At 45.9% G+C, this 22197-nt stretch overlaps 1 protein-coding gene across 1 annotated transcript in view; it reads left to right on the top strand.

The window, feature by feature from the left end:
• The window catches only part of NDUFS1 (NADH:ubiquinone oxidoreductase core subunit S1), a 1309138-nt gene that overhangs the window by 271857 nt on the left and 1015084 nt on the right, over positions 1-22197 (top strand). Inside the window, exon 6 of the mRNA XM_044075860.1 lies at positions 6180-6261. Coding sequence (XP_043931795.1) covers positions 6180-6261 — 82 coding nt within the window. The remainder of the gene's footprint in view (positions 1-6179; positions 6262-22197) is intronic.

The following is a 22197-nucleotide window of genomic DNA, read 5'->3' as shown; positions in this document are numbered from 1 at the left end:
TCTTAGTTGCAATTACTTCTGCAAGAAGGGTTTCAGAGCTTCAAGCCCTGTCTATTAAGCCACCGACTTGATTTTCCACAAGGATAGAGTTTCACTTAGGCCAAATCCATCCTTTGTCCCAAAGGTTTGTTCTAGTTTCTGTCTCCAACAATCTCTGGAACTACCAGTTTTCTTCCCAAAATTCTCCAATGAAGCAGAATACACTCTCCATAAATTGGATGTTCACAGGCAATTACGCTTCTATTTAGACAGGACTCAGCAACCGTAAGTCAGACCAGTTGTTTGTGTCCTTCTCAGATAATAAATTGGGCCAAACCATCACAAAAGCTACTATCTCCAAATGGATCAGAGATTGTATAACTCAGGCTTATTCTTCTTGAATAAGCAACTTACAACATCCATCAAAGCTCATTCTACCAGGGCTATGGCTACTTCTATAGCTTTTCATTCCAAGCTCGCTATATCGGAAATTTGTGCTGCTACTTGGTCCAATCCGCACACTTTCATTTCCCACTACAAATTGGATGTGGCATCTAGAGGACGAGCTTCATTTGGTTCCACGGTACTCAGGAGTGTTTTCCAGTGAGCCACCCAGGATTCAGGTGCTAGGACGCTGTCCCATCAGTCAGAATGTAGGCAGATAGATCACATAACATCTTTTAGTTATGTACTCACCATAACTTCAGATGTTTGGGATCCATCTCGCCACATTCCTAAACCACCCTCCTTCCCCTGCCTTGGAGATCAGAAGAGATTGAACGGTTTTGAGTTCTACTGTTTATCTTGTTTCATCTGACGATGTTATATAAGCAAGGCGTGCATGTGTGCATGTATGCGGACAAACTAGATCTGGAGGACTGGTAGTGGTGCATCCTGGGATATAGTAAGCTCAGCCAATAAGAGACTTCGCTCTTTGGCATAAGCGTCGGAGCCGAGGGATCGGCTCCGAACCCATCAGTCAGAATGTAGGCGAGATGGATCCCAAACATCTGAAGTTATGGTGAGTACATAACTAAAAGTTCAGCGACCTTCTCAGTGAGGGCGGTCAACTATTTGGCACACGTCATTAGGATGCAGCGCGATCTTATCAAGGAATACGCTGCATCCCCCCCAGAGTCCATATCGGAGGAGGATAAACTTTTGCACTCCACCCGTATGGCCACTCTTCGTTCTGTGACTAACACCTCTATGCGGTTACTTTCCCACGCTAGAGGGAGCCACTAGAGCGGGCCTAGTCACAAGACGGCAGGCCTGGCTCTGCCACTGCGATTTTACGGAGCCCTTCAAGGCGTCATTCGCGAACGCCCCCTTTGACGGTTCTGCCCTTTTTGGCAAGACTGTTCGCGATACCTTAGTTCAGAGCGAGAAGGACGGGAAGACGCTGTCTGCCATCGGCGTCCGCTTCTCTGTGCCCCAGCGGTCCTACTCTAGGAACCAAAAGCCAGAAGAAGATGTGGTTCCGGAAGTTGCAGCATTCCCAACCCGCTCCGGACAACTAGTCCTTCCGCGGCAGAGGAGGACAGGGAGGACGCCGCCCTAGGGGCTGAGGGGCTCCCAGGAACTTTGGGTCCAGGGAACCTTTCTCTGAACGGCCCACGCAGCAACCCTGAGGGGTTGCCCGACTGCTCCACTCTGGAGGCAGTCGGGGGACGTTTCTCGGAGCACCTAGCGGCATGGGAGTCCATTACATCGGACCGCTGGGTACTCTGGATTATATCCAGAGGTCACAAGATCCCCTTTCTTCATGTCCCAAAGTCAAAAATCCTCCCCGATGTTCCACCCGATCAGAGGGAGGCCACTTCATCAGAAATTGGCCATCTGCTGAGAAAAAGAGCCATCCAGCCCGTCCCCCCAGACCAGATCGGATCAGGGTTCTACTCCAGGTTCTTTTTAGTGCCAAAAAGACGGGGGACCTAAGACCCATTCTAGACCTGTCCCTGTTGAACCTGTCAGTTCCCAAAGAGAAGTTCCGGATGGTCACTTTGCAGTCCATCCTCCCCCTTCTAGGGGAGAATCACTGGATGTGCTCTATAGACCTCAAGGACGCTTACTACCACATTCTGATGGACAGACGATCCAGGAGGTTTCTTCGCTTCCGGCTGGGAGCCAGTCACTACCAGTTCAGGGTCCTTCCCTTTGGTCTCACCACAGCCCCCAGGGTGTTCACCAAAGTGTTAGCAGTGGTTGCGGCCCACCTGAGGCTTCAGGGGGTGCAGGTCTTTCCGTACCTAGACGATTGGCTTCTCACCACCCCAACAAGGCAGCTACTCTCTTTGGCAAGAGACTCCTTCCTTTGTCTAGCTCCCAAGCTAGGCATCACGGTAAACATAGAAAAGTCCAACCTGGTCCCTACTCGAACAATAGAATTTATAGGAGCCAGGTTAGACACGAGAAATTTAAGAGCCTTTCTCACAACCAACAGGGTTCGGAATCTGCGACTCCAGGTGCGGGCCATCCTTCACTCCAGCTCAACACCTGCGGAATTGATCCTGAGGGCACTTGGGTCTATGGCGGCAGCGATTACTCTTCTTACGCACGCCCGCTTGAACATGCGGGTGCTTCAATGGACACTTCAGGTGCAATGGTCATTTCTCTCCCTCCCCCTGTATCATCCCATTGCAATCAGCAAGGCTTGCAAGCGGTCTCTCTTGTGGTGGCTCCATTCTCCAGACCTCCACAGGGGCCGCCCCTTTTGTGCACCTCCCCCTCTCGCCACGGTGACCACGGACGCTTCCTGCCTCGGGTGGGGGGGGGCATTTTGCGGGCCGGATGGTCCAAGGCACATGGAGCGATTCAGAGACCTCCCTGCATATCAATGTTCTGGAAATGAGGGCGGTGCTCTTGGCATTGCGAGCACTTCAGGCCCTCCTTCCCCTGGGAACAATTGCGATTAAGTCAGACATGTTGGTGGTCTGGTACATCAACAAACGGGGGAACCAGGTCTTGCCCTTTATGTCGAGAAGCCATGAGAGTGTGGGAATGGGCGATCTCCACCAACCGCTTTCTCATCGCAATGCATATTCCGGGTTGGACCAACATCCTAGCGGACAAGCTCATTCGCACCATTCTCTCCCCATACGAGTGGTCTCTCAATTAGCGAAACGTATCTTCGCACAGTGGGGGACTCCCTGTTGCAATCTCTTTGCTTCTCCTTTAAACGCCAAGTGCGACAGTTTTTTCGCTGTAATCCACCCTCCAGGGGATTTTCCGAGAGATGCTCTGGTGCATGCTTGGCCTCCCGGTCTTCTTTACGCATACCCCCCTCTACCTCTGATGCTACAAGTACTTCAGAAAGCCTCTCGGTTGGGGTGCAGAATGATCCTCATTGCCCCGTTCTGGCCTCAACAGATCTGGTTCCCTTACCTAAGGTCTCATTCAGTGAATCCACCTTGGATTCTAGATCCCATTCCGGATCTGATATCACACCCGTCGAACCTGCCAACTCCGAACCTGGACAACCTGAAGTTGACTGCTTGGCTGCTTCAGTTCCACTCCTAATCAGGACTCCCAGTATCTTGTCCCCAGTTAAGGCCATTCTGGTAGCGGCCCACAAGCCCTCTACCAGAAAAGTTTACCGCAGTAAATGGAAGCGTTTCTCCATTTGGTCAGAGCGGCAAGGCCTAGATCCTTTCACGGTTCCCCTTCTTTTGGTTCTAGATTTCCTTACTACACTCTCTAATGATGGCGCCAGTAGTTCCACGGTCAAAGTTCAGCTGGCGGCCATATCTCATTACCATGTTGGACATGATTCAGGGTCTCTTATGTTGGCTAAGTTATGCAAAACCTTCCTAAAAGGCACCTTTTTGCTCAGAACCCCTGTCAAAGAAACTGTTCCCCCGTGGGATCTTTCCTTGGTACTTCAGGCCTTGACCGCTCCCCCCTTCGAACCTGCGGCCACAGTCTATCTTAAATACTTGTCCTTTAAGACTGCTTTTTTGTTAGCCATTACTTCGGCTAAGAGAGTTTCAGAGTTTCAGGCCTTGTCCATGAAACCGCCTTATTTGATTTTTCATCTGGACCGGGTGTCCCTAAGGATCAATCCCTCCTTTCTTCCTAAAGTAGCTTCGGAAGCTAACATTAATCAGTCCATCAACCTCCCTGTTTTCTTCCCTAAGTATCAAAACAAAGGCGAATACAAGCTGCATTCCTTGGATGTTCACAGGCAGCTTCGTTTTTACCTTCATAGGACAGCTGGTCATAGGAAATCAGACCAGTTGTTCATTTCTTTTGCCAAATTCAATCTGGGTAAACCAATTTCCAAAGTTTCTTTGTCACGCTGGATTTCTCGGTGTATTCTGTTGGCGTACCAAGCCTCTGGGAGGCCCGCACCGGAGGGAGTCCATGCTCATTCGACCAGGTCTGTCTCTACTTCAGCGGCCTTTAAGTCTAGGGTTCCTCTGGATGACATTTGTTCAGCAGCCACTTGGACTTCATCTCATACCTTTATTACTCATTACAAGCTGGACGTCACTTCTAGAGGTAGAGCATCCTTTGGCTCCGCAGTGCTCCGGAATATCCTTCCATGATGGCCACCCAAGATTCAGGTAGCTGGGGACTCTGTCCCACAGGTTGCTGACAAATGAATTCTCCTACTTCAAATTTAGAAGTTATGTACTTACCATAATGCTCCATCTGAGTAGGTGGATTCATTTGTCTGCAATCCCCCTGGCCTTGTCAGTTTCCTGCATAGGGTGTGTTACCCTTTGGTTAGGGTAGTTGGTGCAGGGCAAACTCGATCTGAGGTCATGTAGGGAGAGCAGGGCATATTATGGGTGAGGGGAGGAGCTAGGAGCTCTAAACCATGCCGGTTCGGATCCGATATCGGATCCATACCCACAGGTTGCAGACAAATGAATCCACCTACTCAGATGGAACGTTATGGTAAGTACATAACTTCTAATTGCCACAGAAAGTTGCTTTTCATTGGTAGGTGAACAGTGAATTCTGTGGAAGTGGCAAGTCCATAAAACTCTGCAACTTTAGTGCCTGCCTTTCTGTTTTTCTTGGCGCAATAAAAAAAATTTTTTTAGTTGCTGCAGAAACCATTATTTGCTGGCTGTTTTCATGTTATGCTGAGAGCTTGTAAGCTGTGCTTCACCACCCAGTCTCAGAGCATTGAAACAATGCAGCGGCTTAAACAGATTTTCAGCATGTGCCATGAAAAGAACAAGAAGCCATACATTTATGGGTACCTTGTACATTAGAGAGGTGATTATCCCAAATGTCAGTTATCCGAACATAGCCTTCCAAAGTTTTTGGGTAGGAAAAATAGTCTAAATATGTAAAAGTTGTACGTATTTGCTTTTATGCATTTTTTGAGCTTGTAGCCCACTCACATGTGAAAAATATTCCTTACTGTCCACTGGAATCACTGAATGGTTGATAAGTGTATTCCCTGCTTGTAGAAAAAAAACAAGATTTTAGAAGTTTTTTTATCCGGTCCAGTTACATGTTTGATTACCCAAACAGTATCAGAACTACCTTGAGTCCCAATTAGTTCGGATAATTGACTCTACTGTATTCTTAATTTTAATGCTGTCCAAAGAAGTTTTGTCTGAGACATTTGAAAAGGAATGATGCATCTAGAAAAATATACCAACGAGACCTGTACATTATTCACTCCGTTAATGAAATGTTCAGTATACAAATTCAAAATATTTGGCAGCTGTCATAGTAGTAGGGCCTTATTAAAAGTCTGTCAAGATAAGCTTTTAAAAACCTAGTCTGTCATCTTGGTACAGTAGGCTATGCATTGCCTTTTTTTTTTCTTTTTTTTATTTTTAAAGAACATTGAATAGTGCTCCCCAGTTGTGAAATTGTAATGTTATAGTGTAATGATACAACTGCATTAGTTGCTAAATTTTCATTTGCAAAAAGCTGTCTAGTGCATATTGAGAGATATTTTGCAAAAACCATGGTGAACAAGTGCAGCTTTAGCTTCCATACTACCTGTCTAGTAATTGAAACTTTTCTCCCTGAGCTTGTATGGAAAATGGATCTCAACCTACTAGACATCCCAGCAATCAAAACATGTATTTCTGTATGGGCATTTTAGAATCAAAATGTTTATCTAAAAAGTTCAGTGCAATCTAAGTATTCATACAAAATTGAACAGAGAAGATAGCACTAATACAGTTTGTGCTTTGTTACGATTTGTTTTATTTTCTTTCTTTACGCAGGGAGGGTGTGATGGAGTTTCTTTTGGCAAATCATCCATTGGACTGTCCAATTTGTGACCAGGGTGGAGAGTGCGATCTTCAGGTATGCTACCTGTCCTCAAAACCATATTTTCATCAGTAAAGCCTATGGTGACTAGGACCCTTTGTTTTACTTATGGGTGATGTACACTTGCGCGCTGAAACAAATGTGTGCGTCTGCATGCACATCTGCAGCATATTTGACTGCATATATAAATGTGTACATACTTCCAAATTTTGTCGTCATAACTTTTGTAGCCTTCTTGCAAAGTCAAAGGTAGGTAACAATATTTACAGTGAGGAACTACCTAGTGATGATGCTGTTTATGTCCCATTGACATTCAGTGGTGACTTATAAAATCATGAGAACCATTTTTCTGTGATATTTTTTGCCCCTGAGCCTGCTAACAGTCAAGTGTTCTCCAGTTAGATTATGCCCATTTGTTCTCTGTATTAGATATCCCTAGTATGAGTGTGAGAGCTATCTGTAGGAACCATTACTCTGATAGCTTTGAAGGTTGTGTGTGTCCACCTTGGCATCCCTTCAGTGAGGGAGTAGTAAATAGGCCTCATCTCCTCCCATGGGACTCGTTTAAGAAAATGTACTGTAATGCTCCTGTTCATGTTTTGAAGTCAAACGGTTTCTAAAAGGAAACCAGATGATCGTTGGCAAAGCTGCTTTTACAGAAGCATATGCCAATCCTGAATTGACAAGCTCACACAAAAAGAGAATTTGATAATAGATTTTTTTTTTTTTCCTTGACATCAAATAAAAAACCTCCTCTATTTGGAAATGAAGAGCATCTTGTAACAGGTTTTCTGTATGATGTCCTCAGAAAATAAGTGATTAAATGGTATCCAAATCCTGCCATCCAGATTAATTGGTTTAAGGGTTTATAAGTTTCAGAAATGAGACAGCCCTTTTGTTGTGTGAGCAAGTCTATCCAGTGGAGCAATCTGTGGTGATTGTTGTTGGACAGATGAAAAAGGGAGCATTGATGCTACCAGGGCCAGAAAGGGGATCACCAACAGCATCTTTGGGTTGTACTCAATTTTGAAAAGAATCAATGGAATCTGGGAAAAGGGAGGAAATCTTATAGGAATTTCCTTTTCCAAGAGGCTGACATGATGTCCATTCTCCAAGCAGTGGAGACAAATAGATCTATGTTCTGTGTTCCCTAATGATGTGTCCGTTTGTGGTGGTCTGCCTTGGATCTGCTCAAATAATCCACCACTGAATTCATCCTTAAAGGAATATAAACTACATTAAGGAAGAGATTGTCCGACTGTAGAGGTATTTTTCCCCCCATTTATTAATGTACCACATTGTAGTGGTATTGTATGCTAGGATTCGGTTGATGTTCATCGTGCATACAGCTGCAGTCATTACAGATGGGTTATCCTGCCGTCAGGCGGGTCCTTGGTCGGCCGAATTCCAGTCTAGGCCCGGCGTCGGTTGTCGTTGCTTCTTCCCTGACGTCAGTGCGGCAGGGGTATAAAAGAGGCAGCCGACGCCATTTTCTCCAGTCTTTCTTGCTGTTCAGTGCCCGAAGCAGAAGCAGTTTGCAAGTGCCAGTCGGCCAGCTCCTGAGATTTACGAAAGTATTTCAGCTGAAGTCTTCTTTAAAGCTAAGTACCCCATTGGGGAAACTTTTCTTGCCTCAGACCGGTGTCAGACAAAGTTAATAATTGCATTTCTTGTGGGAAGCAAATACCGCATAAGGATTTCCACTCTTTCTGTATGCCTTGCTTAGGCCCAGACCACGACGTCTCGGCCTGCCGTTTTTGTGCTAGGTTCAACAAGCACACTATTAAGCGCCGGACGGAGTTCGCCCAACATTATTTTGGCAAAAGATTTAATTACATCATGTCGTCGGATACTCCCAACACCAGTTTTAGGCAGAAGACGCAAAGATAAGGACCGACATCCGAGGTTCGCACCGAGTACTGAGACCACGCCTAGGCCAACTACCGGTTCTCCGGTTCTCAGTGAGGCGCCTACGCAGCCCCTGACTATCGATGAATCTATTTTAACGGTGACTTCAGTACCCGAGGTCGCAGGATCCTCTGTCTCCATTCCTACTACAGATACCGACGCCACTCTTGGCGGGGAAACTCAAAATTTAGTCAGGCCTGCCATTTCTGAAGGCGTCTTCAGGCCTTCCACCTTCTCTATTAAATCCTTCACCAAATCTAAAGCAGCCATGAAAACTAAAAAACAGGGTCCTCAGACCTCCTTCCAAGGCCCCATGCCTAAAAAACAGATGCTTAAAATGGCTGAGGATTTGATATCTCTCATTAGGGGTTCCCAACCCCCCTCTGACAAAAGACCCAGATTGGTGGAAGACTACCCTTCCTCAGACCAGGCTTCCATTACCTCAGAGCATTCTGAGGACCAGGATTATGCCTATTCTCCTTTCGAAGACTCTGATGCTGAGGATTCTATTCCCTCGGTCCCCCCCCCCCCCGAGGACTACTCTTTTGGGGAAACCCTGCATACTTTGAGGGAACACTTTCACTGGGAAGGTCAAGATTACTCAGATTCCAAGAAAAGGCTCAGGGAATTTCTACTGCTCCCCCAGCATAGGCCCCTGGCTATCCCTCCTGTTTTAGATATTTTGGAGGATGTGTACGCAGAAGCCAGCCTTAATACAGATTCTTTACCTCCAGCCCCTGTTAAACCAGACAGGTATTACCGGGTCCCTGATTCTCACCAGTTCCTTTATAAAAGCCATACTGCTGACCCAGAAACTATTTCACAGGGTCCCAAGGGAATAAAGGTCTCTACTGCTAAAAACCCTTTACCTTCAGAGAGAGATTCCAGAGCATTAGAAAGGTGGGGGAAAGGTGTATACATCTGCCACTTTAACCATGAGGGCATTAAACTGTCAATTCCATATGTTAAAGTACCAACAGTTTTGTTATCCCAGTTAAAAAGCAAAATGACACAAACAGAACAACCAGATTTGAAAGAGTTGCAGGATTTGTTGCATGGTGCAGAGCAAGTGGGTAAACATACCTTGCAGTGTGGTTTTGATGCTTTAGAGGCCTCATGTAGAGCTGCTGTCACGGGGTCCGTTATACGTAGACATGCCTGGCTTAAAGAGCAAACCTTACCAGATCATGTCAAAGCAAAGTTATTAGATGCACCACTTCAAAAAGATGTATTGTTTGGTGTTAAAGCTGAGGAGGTACTAAAGAAAAATGGAGGAAAAAGTGAAATCTATGCAAACAGTGAAAGATTTCCTGTAGGTACAACCTCCACGCTTCAGCAGAAACTGGCCTTCAAAAAATTGGTCCTTTCCAGCCACGGATAGACCTCAAAGGGGCAGATTCAGACGCCTAAGGGGTAGAGGACAACCTCCAGGATCTTACAGAGCAAGACCGTGGCAAGCACCAACCCCAAGAGGTGGAGAAGATAGATCATGGTCATTTAGAAAACAGACACAATGACTTCCCCCATGCCTGCCAAGCAAAGCTTTGATGGCAGCACCTTTGGGCAGAAAACTGGCATTATTTTCAAAAAACTGGCATATTGTTACAAAAGACAAATGGATTCTGGACATTATAGGCAGAGGCTACAGGTTCCACTTTCACACCCTACCAAAAATGAGAGGCATGCCAAACCTGCCACAAAATCAAAGGGCAGAGGCACAAAGACAAATTTCCGCTCTCATGGATATGAAAGCGATTCAAGAGGTACCTGAAAAAGAACAAGGCCAAGGTTTTTATTCCAGGCTATTCCTGGTACCAAGGAAAGACAAAGATTGGAGACCTATCTTAGACCTATCCATCCTAAACACATATCTACAGGTGCCAAAATTCAAGATGCTCACATTACAGTAGCTTCTTCCCATGCTGGGCAAGGAGTCTTGGCTGGTAACATTGGACCTCATGGAGGCATACCTGCATGTCCCTATGAGACAAGATTGCAGAAGATACCTCAGATTTCTAGCAGGTTCAACCCATTACCAATTCTCTGCATTGCCCTTTGGCTTATCTACTGTGCCCAGAGTGTTTACGAAATGCCTGGCATCAGTAATTGCCTTTGCAGACTACAAGGAATTCAAATCTACCCATATCTGGACGACTGCCTGATCCAAGCGGACAGCAAGGACATTCTATTGCAGCATCTGGCTTTTGTAATAAAACTGTTAAACTTCCTGGGATACACAGTGAACAAAAAGAAATCAAAACTAATACCTTCTCAACAGATAATTTTCCTGGGGGCCAGCTTAAATATAACCACCCAGATGGCCTACCTCACGCCAGACAAACAAGGGCAACTGTTTCTATACTTCAGCAAAATGGCAACTCTCACCAGACTAACTGCAAGGAAAGTCCTGCAGGCTCTGGATTCATGGCATCTTGCATCCTGCTAATCCCATGTGCAAAGCTGCATATGAGGAAACTACAATGGTACCTAAAAAACTTATGGTCTCAACACAGCCACAGCTTGGAAACGATTATACCACTCATTCCATGCCTTCAAAAGGAATTTTTGTGGTGGGCTCAAGCATGCCAAAGGAACACAGGTCTACCTTTCTGTGTACCTCAGGCAACTCAAATCATCACAACGGACGCCTCAGACTACACTTGGGGAGCACACATGGCAGATCAGTGCATTCAGGGAAAATGGTCCCAAAAAGAGAAGCACCTACACATCAACCAAAAGGAGATGCTAGCCGTGCAAAATGCTCTTATGACTTTCAAAGACCTACTGCATCCAGGCCAGCTATCCAGGCCAGCTATTGATAAGGACAGACAACACCACAGTCATGTGGTACATCAACAAACAAGGAACTTCATACCCCCTGTGCAGGCAAGCCATGACCCTATGGAACACAGCACTGGAATTGCAAATTCAACTACAGGCACAATTCCTGCCAGGGAAGGAAAATACACTGGCAGACAACCTAAGCAGAAATATAACAGATCCACACAAATGGAAGTTGCATCCTCAAGTGTTCTCAAAGATAACTCAGGCATGGGGACAGCCAGACCTAGATCTATTTGCTACCCACAGAAATTACGAGTTGAAAATATTTTGCTGAAGGACCTATCATCCACAGGCCTGGAAAGTGGACGCTATCTCTTTCAGTTGGACAGCATTGACAGTCTGTGCCTTCCCGCCTCTTCCTCTACTGACCAAAGTTCTATTAAAAGCCAGAGCAGAGAGGCCACAAATGATTCTCATTGCTCCAGACTGGCCACGACAACACTGGTATCCACTCCTAAAGAGCCTGATACACTCCCCACCATGGATCCTACCTCTAGTTCCTCTTCTGTTATCCCAGCACAACTACAAAACCCTGCACAGCCAGCTCAAACCCTAAATCTAGCTGCATAGAGAATTCCTTAATTGCCCAACAGACTCTCCTCTCCAAGGAGGTGCAGGATGTCATCTTGGAGGCCAGAAGACCTTCTACTAGAAAAGCCTACTCCGCCAAATGGAAACGATTTTGTTCCTGGAATCAAGAAAAGGGACAGAATCCTTGGGTAATAAATATACCTCAAATTTTACAGTACCTAGCTGAGATGTTAAACAGTGGCCTTTCCTTCTCCTCCATCAAGATCCAAGCCTCAGCCATTTCTGCACAATACAACACAGATCCTCCTCTATTCTCACATCCTCTATTAAGGCAGTTCCTCAGAGGGGCAAAAAATATAAAACCCCCAAGGAAACCACCAGTTCCAGCTTGGGACCTCAACTTCGTATTGGAAAAGCTAACCATGCCTCCCTTTGAGCCGGCTTCTTTAGCAGAGCTACAATACTTGTCATGGAAAACAGCCTTCCTTCTGGCGATCACCTCAGCACGCAGGGTTTCGGAACTGCAGGCACTCATGGCTGTGCAACCTTTCATCATTTTCCATCAGGACAGAGTTTCCTTACAAACCAACCCTACCTTCTTGCCAAAGGTAGTATCCACTGTAGCTTTGAATCAGACTATCCACTTACCTACTTTTTATCCAAATCCACAGAACAAAGGGGAGAGACTACTACATTCCTTGGACATTCACCGACAACTTCGTTATTACTTGGACAGAACCAAGCCATTCAGGAAATCTGAGCAACTCTTTGTGTCCTATGCTACAGGTGCTCAAGGAAAGGCTATTTCCAAACAGACAATTTCAAAATGGATAGCCCACTGCATACACTTTTTTGTTATTCATTTCATGGAAAATCTGTGCCTGCATGCATCAGATCCCACTCCACCAGGGCCACAGCTACCTCTGCAGCTTTCCTCAGGGGGGTCCCTACCAAGGACATTTTGGAAGCAGCTACTTGGAGTTAAGTGCACACTTTCTCCAGGCACTGCCACCTTCCACTATACTCTAAATCTAGAGCGGGCTTTGCCACAGCAGTCCTGCAGGGCATCCTCGCTCCTCCTAGTTCCACCTAGTGCCTACCACCCTTACTTAGCTTTGGGATTCTACCCATCTGTAATGACCTGTATGCACGATGAGTAGTACAGTTTTGTACCTACCAAAAATGTAGATGTTAGAGTGCTCATACAGCTGCAGTCCAGGTTACCCTCCCTCCGTCCCCTCTTAGGACAGGCCTTATGACAAACACCTTTATCATACAACCTTTTTGGGGTATTCTTTTATGGTGTATTTGCTTGCAACTACTGTTTTTTGATTTATCTATATTGCATATTTGCATAACATTATGTTTTGCCTTCCTTCTGGGGGCACCTGACATCTGGGGCAAGAAAAACTGAAGAACTGACGCCAGGGAAGAAGCACAACCGACCTAGACTTTGGAATTTTGCCTGACAGCAGGATAACCCATCTGTAATGACTGCAGCTGTATGAGCACTCGAACATCTACATTTATGGTAGGTACAAAACTGTACTTTTCCTCAAGACTACAGATGATGCAGAAATTGCAGAATCAGAATCGGGTCTTTCATTTCCTTGTTTTATGTGGCTGGTCCTGTCTTGTCTTGCCGTGGCCATCTCATTTCCTTGTTTTATGTGGCTGGTCCTGTCTTGTCTTGCCGTGGCCATACACCATGGACAAAGAAAATAAACCCCAAGACAGGTCTTGAAGCATCCATTAAAACATTTTAGTTGGGAGATGGAACTGGAAAGGGCACTTAGAGTGATATTTAGTTGATCTACTAAGGGCATTTCTTCTTTATAAAGGGTAATAAAGGAATAAGGCAGATCAGGAGGTGGCAGCTCTGTGGCCATATTAATTTTATGTACCACAGAATCTTCCTCCTATAGAGGCTGTCAGAACATATACTTTATATGGCTGAAGCCGTGTAGCACAGGGCTCTCAAAATCACCATTGCAGAGTTCATTTCAAGTGGAAGGAGTAACTAGAAGAAAGATCTCAGAAATTTTGCTCTGAAGACAAAATGCCATTATGGGTACTGCCTAAACAGCAACCTAGGAAAATCAGGTAAGGCCGAAAGACTTTTTGTAAACTTGACATCCTGAAGAAGCTTGTCATTTGAAGAGGCATGAAGAATATCATCTAGGCAAAGGTATATGCAGAAATATTGGAGCCTGCAGAATGCTACTACAGGCTAGCTATTCACTAAACACCCTTAGTGCTGTAGAAAAGTACAAAGGACAAAACAGAAACCCTTTTCTGTGATCTGGGTAAATGAGATTATGAAGATGGGGCATCCTGGAAATCTAAGATCACCTAGAAAGCTCGTGAATAAGATCATTGGTAGAAGAGACTGAAGAGGTACCCTCTTGAATTTTGGCACAGTTAAAAATGGGTTGGTGGCTGATAAATCCAGAATGGGCCTCTATGTGCCCTCATTTCTTGAGAACAAGACGTTTTGAATAGGATATTTTCCTCTCTTAGTGATGGAGGAATATTTCTCTAGTTCCATGATAACAATTCTTGCAATATTGGCAAATTGGGTATTTTTGGTTTGGGGGTAACTTAAGGAATTCCAGAAAGGGAAGGAGGGAAATGGCAAGTGAATGAGAATTTGTAGCCCTTCTCTACAGTGTTGAGAAACTGTTTAGCTGAAGTTACCATACTGGAAAAAAGCATTTGCAAACAAGTAGTCTTTGGTATAATTACTTCTTGTTGGCACATATCTGCTAGTTCTAATTCGGTGTAATAAAAAAGAAGTTAAAAATCTCAAGTTCAGATGATTCATTTTAAAATAGGAAATACCAGGAGAACATATCTACTTTTTTCTCCTGTTGCAAATGTGTTTCACCTTGAACTGTTATTCTCCTATTCATAGTCAGTCAGGTTAAGCTTTTCATCAAACCACAGAAATGATGTACTGGGATTAATGAATCACAAGTTTTTCCTTGTTCAATCTATAAAACAAACTTTAAAACCAACTAACTTTAAAAGTGTTTAAATAAACCACCTCCAGTGACACACAGGAATAAAGCCCTGGATTTGACTCGTACAGTCAGAGTTTAATTAGTGGCTCAGGTGTCTGCTGGAGCTTATATGGGAAGGTTGGACAAGTCTAACATAGGAGGGGGGGGAGGACCACTGCCATCCTTTGGAAGGAAGACAATGCTGCAAAGGATGGCTCTGGACTGGATGTTCATCCGTCAAGCTGCTTTGCTGGTAGCTCTCAGTGTAGATGTACTTGTATGAAAAAGAGCATCCTTCTGGTACTGAGGAGGATGAATACATTTTCTTGATGGCTTGAGGGATGTAGGGTTTGGATAGATGTTTTCGGGTGAAGTCTGCACTAAACTTGTTCGCTGGTATGTTTGCTATGTCCTTTTATGTTGGAGTGGGTGGTCCCATATAGAAGTGCCTAGCATTGTTTGGTATTGTCCCTTTTTCATAATGTAACTAAAGAAGGACTTGTTATCCTTAGCTTCAGAAGTTAGCCTAAGTTCATGAGTTGCTTTATTGGTCATAATAGTATTTTTTATTTCCCGTTTTTCGTACTGCCCTGGCTATGAAAAATTTTGGATCTATTGTATAATTTAAGGAGTTTTTCCGTGTAAAGTTTGTTGAATTTCCCATTAGTTTACTGTAGTTGGGACTACTGATTGTGTGTATTTGTATAAGTGGGCGTAGAACTGCTTTGTGAAGCTCACTGCTGTCATTGTCTGAGCTGGTGCTGTCAAATGTGAATTTTGAGATTTCATTATGTAATAGTATGGGAAAAGGGGTTGAGGATGGATCATGTAATCGTATGTGGTTTGCTTAAAATCCAGAGATGCTGGCTCCAGGAACTTCAGAAACTTTGGAAATTTTGAAAGCAAATGTCAAACATTTAGGGTCCGACTTAATTGGGGAAAGAAAGACCAGGGAAGTAATGCTTTTTGAGGCTATAATCGTGACTATGTTCTGTGGTGGGTTTATTAACTTATCTCTTCCATTTAACTAATATGCATACCCAGCATATAGATTCTGCAGTTAATTTTAGGGTAGTTAGTCTCCCAAAAATGTAATTCTTATTAACAGGCAATTCTACATTTTTGAGTAGGGAGGGTGCCGTTTACTGGTAGGTTATTTTAATTATGGTGCTGTGTAGCGCTACAAGTTGTTTGTGGGTTTCTGATCTGTCTGAAAGGTGATATGATCCTTGATAAATATGGAGACACCACATTAGTTACCATTAGGCACAAAACCCAGATACAGAAAGTGTTTTCTTTACATTTAAACCAAGGCTTTGTAACTATACAAACATGGATATGTTTTAGTTGCAGAAAAGCCTCTTGATTAGGCATTTTGTTGAGACTTCTAGTAATGAGAAGAGCAACTTTAATGTGGTTCAAATTGGAGTTTGATTAATTTGCAACATTGGAATGTTCATCAACTCTGCTTGGCCTAAACAGGTACAGTGGGACAGCAAATGCGTTTAGTCGTTATGTGGTAGCATTTGAATGAGAGGTGCAGGCCATTCCTTGCCAAGCATGATGGACAGTCAGTTGTCTCTTCCCATGTGGAGATGCACTAGATCGCTCTCAAATGTCTCTTCAACTGCACTCCCCTTTCTTACAGAAAATGTCAAGGAGACTCTCCAGGCTACCTTCAGCCATCTCGTCCCTTGGGTCCTCTAGGAGCCTATCTGAAGCAAAGGTCGGTATAATGATGAGGATGTTCCTCAGAGCTTAGATACAGATGGGCATGATCCTGGATCAGTCTCCCATCGAACCTGTGAGGCTGCCTTCCAACCAGCCTGTAATGATGCCTCCTTCTCAGAATTTGACCTGTGTTTTTGGGAACCTCTGATCCAAGATCTTAGTGTGCCCTCGTCTCGTCTGAAGATGTTCTTCCACTCCTACCATGCTCTTGGGTCACTCAGTTCAGAATCTTTTGAGCAGGACAGCACTCTGAGCCAAAGCATTGGCACTGGCTCCAGATGGTTTAGGGTTGACTGAAGCTGTTGGTAGGAGCCATGGTACTGGACAGCTCTGGTCTAGCGCCCTCCTCGAGTCAGGAGTCTGGGGGGGGGGGTCAGGGCACAGCAACATAAGTTGCATCAGCTCTGGTGCAGTCCGCTGCTGTTTCCCCTGAATCTTCTGCCTTTGAGGTAATGGAGAGGGCTTTCTGTTGTCTGAGGTAGAGGACAACCTTTCCCCCTCTGATCCCATCATTGTTCCATCATAGAATCCGAGCTCTGAACCTCTAAGGCCTATACCACCAGGACTGTCAAACCCAATCAAGCCTTCAGTCAGTCCTTCCTCAGGACTTCCCTGTCACTTTACATAGCTCACCAGACCATCCCAGTGATGAGGTCCCTATGAAGAGAACATGTAAAAAGACACTTTAATTCCCCCCCCCCCAGGAATCTCTCACTGAGGACATTGATTCCAGCGAAGAGGAGAGGTCCCCCAAATCTCCACATGATGGCGTCTCTTTTGGAGATATTCTGGAACTTCTCAAGCAAAAAAGGTGGATGGTCTTTCGAACCCCCTTCTTGGGGGAATCAGTGTTTCTGAAGGCTTTCAGGTCTGGTCCAGCTACATCTTGGGTGACCCCATCAGCTGATTAGTTGATCTGGTTTCAGCTGTACATGGAAAGAACAGGATACCATGGAACCTATCCCCAGGAGTCCAGATAAGTTCTTCGCTCCCCTGAAGGACAGAGCCCACTGGAACAAGGGAGTCCCCGTAGATGCCATGATTGTGACAGCAGCCACTAAAAAAGAGCTTGCAGAGCTTTTGTCCATCCCCCTAACAAGGGACTCTTGGGCCTTGGACAGATTTGGCAAGCGTGTTTATACCTCAGCAACCTTTTGCCCTGCAGTCGCTGAATTGTCTGGTGCACTTCACCGGGTTACAAAGAGATTTGACCAAGGAGTTCTCCAAATCTCTTTCTGGGTCTGTCTGTGGAAGACCAAAAGAAAATTTTTTGCCAACTTGCCACCCTTCAGTCTAGTTTCTGCACGTCCATGAGGCTGTTATCTCATGCAGTTGAGGGTACCTAAAGGGCATTGGGGTCGGGCATAGCTGTTAGGAGACATGCCTGAATGCACTTGTATGATTTTGCAGGGACCTTCAAGTCTTTGTTCATTCATCCATGCTTCCTTTGGTGGATCATCCTTATTTGGCCCCAAAGTGAAGGAAATGTTCTCCAGGAGTGCGGAAGACTGAAAGAAAGACCTTGTCAGCCATTGGGATCATTTTTCTACTTCCAGAGTTTCTTCTCTCGGAATCAACAAGGTGGTGAGAAAGTGTTTTGCAAATCCCAAAGGCCCTTCCAAGACTCTTAAGGAGACTCTTCACCCCTGGGCCGTGGGGGGGGGGGGACACGACTCTAATGAAAGACACTGTCCTCACTGCAGAGGTGGCCTGCAGAACCAGGATTTCAGGGATACATCAACAGTGCTGGTAGGTTTTATCCGAGAAAAGCTGCCCAGTTGTTGTGCTCTGGGGACAGTTGGTGGGGTACACTGGTCTCTGCACCCAGAAGCCTGGCCATCCATCACAAGAGATACCTGGGTGCAGAGGATTATATCCTGAGGTTACTTCATACCATTTCCAGAATTCGTCCTGTAAAATTGAAAAAGATTCCCAATATTTCACCCTGTCAAAGGAAGGCTGCGTCCTTGGAAATAGAAAAGCCACAAGAAAGAGTCATCCAAAAAGTCCCTTCATACCAGTTAAGATCTGGAACCTACTCTGGATTCTTTTTAGTGCCAAAAAAAAACAGTATGTGAAATGTTCAAAGTTCTGGATAGTCGCAGTGCAGTTCATTTTGTCCCTGCTGTTGAAAGGACAACTGGATGTACTCCATAGATCTTCAGGGTGCATACTATCATATCAAAATGATCAGATATTCCATAAGATAATTTGCACTTCCAGCTGGAAGCCAGTCATTACCAGTTCAGAGCACTCCCTTTGGTCTCACCACAGCCTGCAGGGTGTTCACCAATTGCATGGTGGTGGCAGCAGCTCACCTGAGACTGCTGGAATTCTAGATGTTTCCATATTTAGACAACTGGCTTTCTGACTGCTGTGACCACGCATCTACTTATACAAGCAGGAGACTACTTACTTTAGTTATGTAGCCATTTGGGTGTCACAGTCGGCTGCAAGTCACACCTCACAGCTACACCGAATCTGAAATTCATAGGTGCTCATATAGATATAATCAGTCAGATAGTCGCTTCTTCCTTCAACAAAAGTACAAATCCTCAGATCCCATGTCATGGAAGTGATCTTACATTCTTCTTCTCCAGCACAATTAGCCTTCAAAGCCTTGGGGTCCATGGCAGCAGCAACAGTTACTCTGGCTCCATTAGCCAGATATCTTATGCATATTCTTCAGTGCGCTCTGTCAGTGCAGTGGTCTATTCTTCAGCAGCCCTTGTACATACCTGCCAGGATCATGCAAGTTTGCAAGAAAATCCTTTTGATGGATCCATTTCTCACAGCCATTTCCCTCTGCCGGTAGCCACCCTGACCACATTTGCTTCCCAACTTGTGTGGGTTCGCATTTCTTGGGAAGGACCGTCCAAAGTGTATGGTTCCTAAAAGAGGCCAGCTCTTGTATCAGTGTCCTGTAAATGTGAGCAGTCCTCAAGCATTGCAGGCCTTTCAAGATGCTCTTCCCTCCAGGGTGATTGTGATTCAAACATACATGTCTGTGTGTAGTCTGGTACATTAACAAACTGGTAGAAACTGTAGTCTGGTACATTAACAGACAGGAACCAGAGCTGATGAGGCAATGAGTGTGTGGCTTGTGGCTTTGGGCATTCTCTTCTAGTTGCTTTCTCATAGTGACACACACTGGGGAAAGTCAGCTGGCTTGAAGACAAACTAAGCAAGTCCATTCTGATGCCTCACAAGTCGTCTGTCAATGTCAGAGTGGCAGAGAAGATTTTCCTTCAATGGGGCCAGCCATGCTGCAGTCTTTTCACTTCTCCCCACAACTTCAAGCGCAGCAGATTCTTTGATCCGATTCCTCCATCAGGGGAGTCACTAAGTGATGCTCTAGTCTACAACTGACCCTCTGGTCTCCTCTGTGCTTCTTCTCCGTTACCTCTTATCCCCAAATTTCTACAGAAAGCATTCCAGTTGAAGAGTGCAGTTATCCTCCTTGCATCTTTCTTCCCTCATCAAGTTAGTTTTCCCTTCCTGTGGCCTCATCTGCTGTATCCTCTGTAGATACTAGACCAAAGTCCAGACCGCCTGTCTCACCTATCAGGAATCCTGTCTGGATATCCACTGTGTCAATTTCGGAGCATGGATGTTATGTGATCCTATCTCGCCTACATTCTGTACTGATGGGTTCGGAGCCGATCCTCGGCTCCGACTCGGCACGCTATACTATAGAGCGAAGTCTCTAATTGGCTGAGCTATTCTACATCCCAGGATGCACCACCACTACTTCCCCAGATCTCGTTTGCCGCTTGACAGCAATAGACGTGGTCTCGACTTGGCTGGGCTAAGTACTCTTTACTGACAAATTTTCTGTCAGAATTTCTCTAATTTTTCACCCAAAAGCTGTTTTAACAGCTGCTTATCACTTGTTGAGTGTTTTTGTGAGAGAAAGTTGTGTGAAATTTCGGAGCGTTAGGTTCCCGCTCTTTAGTAGAGATTTTCCTCGCGCTCTAGTCCAGGATATTTGTGTCGTTAAAAAATTACTGTTTAAAATTTGTTTTTGTGGTACTGTATATTAACATCTAGGTCCCGTTTTAGTTAGAGGGGCCTTGCCCTCGCGCTCTGTTAGAGCCTTGTTAGTTTACCTGTTTGTCTGTTACGAAGCCTAAGTCAAATCCTGCTTAAGTTAGAGGGATTTGGTTCTCAGTGCTTACTTTTGTCCCTAGTGGTTGTTTGTGTTGTCCTAGTGATGTCAAAAGAACATAGACCTTCGGGTTTTAAAAAATGTACCAAGTGTGGGTACAAGATGTCTATAACGGATGATCACTCGCTCTGTGTTTATTGCTTAGGGCCTAAGCATCTTCAAGAGTCGTGTAGTGTATGCCACGTTTTTTCTTCTCGTGTCCTCCAAGAGAGGAAAAATAAATTAATATTGAAAGGGATGATCTCCCCTTCCTTTGAGGAGGCTTTATCTTCTTCCCCCTCTCCCTCCAGGAAGAATAAGTCTTCGGCTCCGACCAGTCCGTCGGAGCCGACAGCAAAGAAATCAAGGCAGGCTTCTCCGTCGGCTCCACGGACTTCGGAGCCGAGGTCGGAGCGGTCTGCCTCGGTGCCTCCAGCCTCGACTCCTCTGTCCTCGGAGCCGAGAGCTTGAGCATCGAGAGGTGGGTCACCTTCTTCGGCTCCAATGGTTTCGGAGCCGAGAAAGGTCGCACACTCAGACTCTTCTACCTCGGCGCCAAAGTCCCCGTCGGCTCCGAGGGAAATTGCTGTACTGGTGGAATCTCCCTCGGTGCCGATAATACTTGAGACTATTCAGAGCCGGTCCCCCAGTCTTTCGGAACCGGCGGGGAAGTCAACTCGGGCCCGATCGGTCTCTTCTCTGTCCTCGAGGATGTCCGATTCGGATATTGACAGGGTACTTCAAAGGCTGTTTCAGTCTCCAGTCTTTCAAAAGTTAGTCTCTGCTCCAGCCCAGTCGGCTCTGGAGCCGATTGTCCACCCTGTTGTTTTGGTTCCTCCTCCAACAGCCTCGGCACCGTTGGAGTCGGTGCTGGTGGAGCCGGTGGAGGTTTTCGGGTCGGCTCCGACCCTTACTCCAACCCCGACCTTCGGGTCGGAGTTCGGTACACGGACCTCCTCGGTCGGCCCCGGGGGTGACGTTTCGGGTCCGATGCTTTCGGTTCCGAGCCTCCCTCTCGGTGCTTCGGCTGCGGGAGTGCCTTCTACTGTTGTGGCCTCGGGGGTCGGACCGTCCCAGGACTCTGGGGGTCCGGCCTTCAGGGCCATGAGGAGTGCTTTAGCCAAATCTTCCTTGGCTACCTCCACCATCTCTCCGGCACCTTCCCTTGGCATGGAGACTTGTTCCTTTGTTGTCCCCCTGTCTCAGGACAGCGGAGCCCTGGAGCCTGAGGTCACCCCCATTGGGGATTCCTCCCTTCCTGGGGGTCCTCCCGAAGCTTCTTCGGAGGAACCTCCCAGGAAGAGACAGTGTAAGAGGAAACACGTCGACTCGCCTGATGAGTCTCTCACCTCAGACACAGACCTCGATGATGCGGAGGGGTCCCCCAAGTCATCCTCGGACGATGTCTCCTTTGTGTACATCTTAGAAAACCTCAAACAACGAGGCGACTGGCAATCCAAACACCCTTCCGCTGAGGAGTCGGTATTCCTCAAGGCCTTCGGGGCTCATCCTTCCGCCTTCTGGGTGTCTCCGCCCTTCGATGAGCTCCTGGATTTGATCTCTCGAAGGGCGTGGGAGCACCCGGATTCTGTGGAACCGGTGCCAGCTCGCCCGAATAAATTTTTGTCAGCCCCCCCAGAAAAGGAATTCTTATCCAAAGGTGTGGCCGTAGATGCCCTGGTGGTGGCATCTGCTACCCAGCAAGATGTGGCAGAGGCTTCAACGTCCGTCCACCCTCCTAATAGAGTCCAGGAGTATGGATCGGTATGGGAAGCGCACCCTTACTTCAGCGGCCTTTACTGTAAGGTC

Source organism: Protopterus annectens, chromosome 6.part1, assembly GCF_019279795.1.
Source record: "Protopterus annectens isolate FY-2018-M chromosome 6.part1, PAN1.0, whole genome shotgun sequence".
In the NCBI taxonomy this organism is placed as follows: domain Eukaryota; kingdom Metazoa; phylum Chordata; order Ceratodontiformes; family Protopteridae; genus Protopterus; species Protopterus annectens.
The sequence above is the reverse complement of the archived record's forward strand: the minus strand, read 5'-3'. Positions and strand labels throughout refer to the sequence as shown.